Below are 6,000 nucleotides of genomic sequence, written 5' to 3' on the forward strand. Positions count from 1 at the left end.
AATATATTCATTACACTGACAATGCAAAAACGTGGGCGTAAACATCACACAGTAGAGAAACTATAACTGCAAGGACACACATGGGCACCATTGAGGCTTTGTCTGTGCTCATCTCCAGAGTATAATGAACTACACAAACAAAGCCCTTTTTCATTGTTCAACAGTTGAAAAAATATATAATTTCTGGTTCTGAATGGCATTTGTGTTATCAGTTTTCAACATGCTTCAACTTTTCATTTTTTAAACAACCATATCGGAGTACCCCAACCCCATACTGCAGTTGTGAAAAGGATGCAACTGTGTAATGCATTATTAAAACCTGGAAAGAAGTAGGTAAACTGTCAAAACAAAACAAAAGTCATAAATGAGCATGAGTGGAGATCACTTAAACGCTTGGTGAAATTAAATCATAACAAACGTTATTGATACTGTAGATTCAGCTGTGGTAAAAATAAAACATTTCCATACGCACAATAAAACAAGAACTCACATGCTTGGGACAAGGCAGCTGTGTGGCCATAAGATAATCATACCCTACGTTAGTGATACTAATTAGAATAACTGGTAAAGACTGGAACATTGGAAAAAAAGTCATGTGTTCTGATGAGTCCAGATTGACCCCATTTCAGGCACATCAGGGTAATGAAGCGATGCACCCATCATGCATAGCGGCCACTGTACACGCCTCTGGAGACAGTGTTATGACCTGGGGTTGCTTCAGTTAGTCAGGTCTAGGCTCTACAACATTATGTGGCAATAAAATGAAGTCAGCTGATAACCTGAATGTACTGATGACCAGGTTATCACATCTATTCAGTTTTTCTTCGCTGATGGTACAGGCATATTCAGAACATGATTTAGAACAAAAAAGACAGAATCATTTTCACACATGAAGTGATCTTAGTCCCATCGAAAGTCTTTGGAATGTGCTTGGAAGATTTTATGGAGTGCTGTAACATTGCTAGTCAAAACAATATTATTTTCATATAAATTGATTAATTGGATTAAATGGATTAATTGATAAATATATAAATGGATAAAATGGATAAATGGAAGATTTTAATTTAAAAATGACAAATTTTATTATTTATAATATTTACAGTATGTATAGTTTTACATCTCAATTGTGTCATGAATAATTATTTCAATATTGGTGAAAAAAATAAATAAAAGAAAATATATAGTACTTTTTTGTTTGTAAGTTTTTCACTTAATAAACTTTAATAATATTAGTATATAAATATATATGATGTAATATATTATATAATTAAACAATAATTTGTGTTTCTTTATAATTATTTAGTTTATTTGTATTATTTCTTTTTCTTCTTTTTTTTCTTAGAATTTTCTCCCAACTGACACTTGTGAAAATATTCATTTTTTAATGTTAACATTGTTTCTTTTGAAGCTCTAAATGATTATTTGTCATCATCATCATCATCATTCAACTTGTTGCTTCTTTCTACTGTCTACTTCGTGTTTAATGCATTGCCTTAAAAAAGAAAAAAAAAAGATTATAAAATATTACAATAAATACCAGAGCGTCTACTGTTTGTGATCACTGCTCAAAAGTTTCTCAAGGTTTAACAGTTTTTTCCATGAATCAGAAAAATGAAAGCTTCGAGCATGTGCTGTAATCTTATGTTAGTGCCTACAGACACTCTGCTGTCGCTCTGTAGACCCAACATCTTGTCCGATGCATCTTACAGCAGTAACCGGATTTCAGCAGATTTCAGTGTTAATGTCTTGTTATTGTTTAGTGTACTGACTTCCAACTCTCACTCCTGACACATTAAGCAGAAGATTGTAGATCAGCTGTCCCCTCCGCCTCCCCTCCCCTCCCCACCTCCCCCACTTCTGAGTCCTCTAAACTGCTTGCTCCATCTTCTCCCCTCAGTCTATAAGTCTCCCCTTTCCTCTCCTCGGGTAAAAATAGATAACGATGCTAACAGATGTATCACCCTTTCCTCACAAGCTCTCAAATGGAAGACGTTTCTGGAAAGAATGTCTGATAGGTTCCATGAGGCATTAAAACGTTGGATACACCTACAGAAACGCACAAGATCCAAGGGGCAACCTAAATATAGGATACTGTCCAAATTGTAAAATAATCAATATACACTTAAAGAATCCGAAGATGGGAAGAAGAAAAGATGAGTTCATTGCAACACTGGGGCAGTGTAAATGGGGTGGATGACATTTCTAAATATCATCCAGTCAAGGAACAAGGTGTCAAACACACTACTCTACTAGAGGAGTGAAAACTTTCGCAATAAAATCACACACACTTGAGATTGGTATATATATCTAATGTAGAAATAATAACGCCAATGCAAAGACTATTATACAAATAAGCCACTATTTACTAGTCGAACACACACACACACACATCAGAAGAAGTAAGGCACACTTACCGTTCGCAGGAACTGGATCTCCTCGTCCCCTCCCTCTCCATCGGCCATCCTGCTCCCAACGTTAGCAGCAGCTTCTCAAGAGAAATCACAAAAATCCTTCCAGTGTTTTTTTTTTTTTTTAAACTCTCTCTCTTCACAGAATCTACCTTTCTCTCGCCGCTCTCTCACACACTCTCTCTCTCAGCTTTGTGTGTAGGTGTGTTGGAGGACACCATGTGTCCTGTGGCTCTCACGGTGGCGTGGGAGAGAGTGACAGCCAATTCACCAACTCCTCTAGTCTCTATCGGTCTCTTTCTTTCTTTTCTCTCAAAGCCTGTCCATATTTGTATAACTGAGCCACCCCTTCTCTAAACCTGGTCCTCCCTCAGGGTCTGGTGGCCTATAAAAGGCATGTGTGTGTGTGTGTGTGTGTGTGTCTTTGAAATGAAATGTGTATGCATATGTCTATGTATGTGGGAGCTTTAAATAATTATAAGAAACATAAATTAAATTATATAACTGATTTCTGGACCAAAAACTCAATAGGGTTCTATGAAATATCAATAATATATAAGATTGCAGTAAAAATACTGAAGCATCAGAATGTTCTATGCTATGTTTCTCTTCCTTAACAACACATGTCCATTATCCTTCTATTTGACTGATAGAATGTTTTATCTAGCAATATCTCACATTATACTGTAATATTTATTCTGAGTATAGAGCGCGTACAATAAAAAAACTATTTACTGTGCACCTCATGAATTCATAAAATATTACTAAAGGAATCACTTAGTTTTCTTGTAGGCAGGGTGGTGTGACGAGGCAGACTTACCATCACCACACCAAAGTTCCAATAAAAGTACAATGAAGAGTTATATTATTACACCAATAAGCCATTAATAAAACTTATAAATGATTAGACCATTAACATTACAACCATCTACAGTAGCTGCTGGTGTCACCGGGGTGGCCCTGTCCCCTGAGCGCATGACTTCACAAGACCTCTAGGAGTGTCCTTTGGGTGCTGTGGGTTACAGCAAGTGACCTCCATGGATTGGACGTTTTTCGTCTAATGCATTTTAAAGGTGCTCGACTAAACTGAGATCTGGAGGGTTTGGACTCAACTCCAGAGCCTTGGATGGTCATGACCTTACTGGTATACAACTGATAATTTGTATGTTTTTTAAATTTATTTTAGAGCTACAATTTTTTTTTCAAATTATTTTGTGGAATGTCCATCAGATGGGTAAATCTAATGAAGCAAAAAAAAAAAAAAAAAAAAAAAAAAAAATATATATATATATATATATATATATATATATATATATATATATATATATATATTATGTTACGAAGAAATCTAAATGTCCAAAATGATCTGTCTTGAAAACTGCTCACTTCTGGAAAAACTGTTACAAAGTGTTGAAACTAGAGATTCCGCCTACAATCGTTAATTAAACAATGTTTATTATATTAATAATCATGCATCTTTATTTAAAACAAACACTTTTAGATCTAGTTCTTGTTGGGATTATGTGGAGCATCTGCAATGCAAGTGGTCTGAATGACCTGTTGCTATAGAAACAACAATTATCAAACCTATGATTTGCCTCATTATAACATTTGCCAGAATTATCACCATTTTCATTCGTCAGAATGAAGAATTCAATAGTGCTGTGGTATAAACTGTTGAAATAATCCAATGTGGAACACTAAGCATAAAAACATCTGCGGCAGAAACTCCATTTTTTAAATATGAAAGACTTAATTTGCTTTTTAAAAATTTGTTACTAGACCTTCAATATTTAAACAGCTTTAAAAATGCCTTTGAAAAATATTGATTCACAATACTGGCATATTTTCTTGTGGTTCCAGGAAAGTTGCATTGGCAGTTAACCTCACAGTTTTTTTTATTTATTTTTTTTTATAACCAAATTCTACATGGTATATTTACATATCTCATTAAAAACATCTATTTATTACAATATGGACGAAATCAATTAAAGATGCCAGTTATTGGCTATGGTAGAATCAAATAAAAGAAAAGTAGGCATACAATCCTTTGCATAAATATTCATACCCTTGATTTGTTTTATTTTTTTATGTCATGGATTTTGTAGCAGTAAAACTAAGAAATCAATCTGTTTATGAATTAATTATTACATATTATTAATTTTTTTAGGTGAACCTGCAAAAAGGCAAAACAAGAAGTTTATAATAATAGAACAACCTGGAAAATAACCTTTTCCAAGTTGTCGTATTCTCAAAATTGAACACCACCATTTACAGTTTATGATTATTTCTAGAGTGTGTGTCAGTCTATGCTTTATTCTACTCCATTAAACGTATTATTATTATTATTATTATTATTTCTATTATTATTATTATTATTATTATTATTATTATTATTATTATTATCATTAATAATGATGATAATAATAATAAAATAATAAAACAAACAATAATAAAAGCACTAAGTTTTTCCTTTTTTCCCCAAACATTTACAGTGCCAACTGTAATAGAACAAAATAATTTTATCATAAAAGGTGACATGGTTAAGCATCATGGCCCCACGGTTTGAATACCGTGTGCAAGGAGTCTGCATGTTCTCCCTGTACTTGATGGGTTTTCTTCGGGTACTCCGGTTTTCTCCCGCAGTCCAAAGACATGCAGGATAGGCTAATTGCCATCTTTTAATTGCCCATAGTGTGTAAATGAGTGCCCCGTGTGCCCCGTGAAGGATTGCCACCCCACCTAGCGATTGGCTCCAGGCTTTCCACAACCCTGTACAGGAAAAGCGGTATACACTATGGAATAAAAGGGGAAAGTGAAAACGTAAATGAGTTCATCATAGAAACTCATGTGATTCAAAATAATTAAGCAGCTGGGTATCAGGCCATTAGCTCAATTACAAAAAAAGAGCAAGAGAATTTTTTTGGAATACAATGTTACTATAATTCTATATCTGAAGAATTAAAAATGGTTGTGCGTGTGTGTGTATGTGTGTGTGTGTGAACACATTTTAGTAATTCATGCAATTATATATGTATACAATACACTCAAAGTAAAACACACACACACACACACACACACACACACACACACACACACACACACACACACACACACGGAGATAGAGGAAGGTAGAGGTAGAGAGAGATAAAGAGACACACCAGTGTCTGTATGCACCGCACCTTCACAATCCCCATCTACGTATCCTCTGTCAGAGCCATCACTTGTTCTGGATGAAGAACAGCTAAAATGCCACCTCTGATCTTTACAGAAGCTCCTTTAGGCAGCCCAGACAGCAAATCAAGCGAGCATGCTCAAAGGTGACATCAGAGGCTGTAGTCTGGGAGGAATGCTGGGAAATGGATTTCTATGAGAGTGCAATGCATTGGGATTTTTTTTTCCAAGAGCAGTGATTGAGTTTGGTCAGTAGATGGCACACACTTCTAATAACTATGTCTTTACATTGTCCAGTGGCATCTCTGGCCCAGAAAGGTTGGGTACATGATACATTAACATGCAAAGTACTGGCTCAGTGAATCCAAATACAAAAGCACCTCATTAATTAAATTACAAGCACATGTTAATGTTATAT

The 6,000-nt window shown here is 34.9% G+C and overlaps 1 protein-coding gene across 1 annotated transcript in view; it reads right to left on the minus strand.

The window, feature by feature from the left end:
* The window catches only part of LOC128527421 (ryanodine receptor 1-like), a 92,247-nt gene extending 89,658 nt beyond the window's left edge, over nt 1-2,589 (minus strand). Inside the window, exon 1 of the mRNA XM_053499754.1 lies at nt 2,415-2,589. Coding sequence (XP_053355729.1) covers nt 2,415-2,462 — 48 coding nt within the window. The 5' untranslated portion in view covers nt 2,463-2,589. The remainder of the gene's footprint in view (nt 1-2,414) is intronic.
* Nucleotides 2,590-6,000: the final 3,411 nt, after the last annotated feature.

Source organism: Clarias gariepinus, chromosome 7, assembly GCF_024256425.1.
Source record: "Clarias gariepinus isolate MV-2021 ecotype Netherlands chromosome 7, CGAR_prim_01v2, whole genome shotgun sequence".
NCBI lineage: Eukaryota > Metazoa > Chordata > Actinopteri > Siluriformes > Clariidae > Clarias > Clarias gariepinus.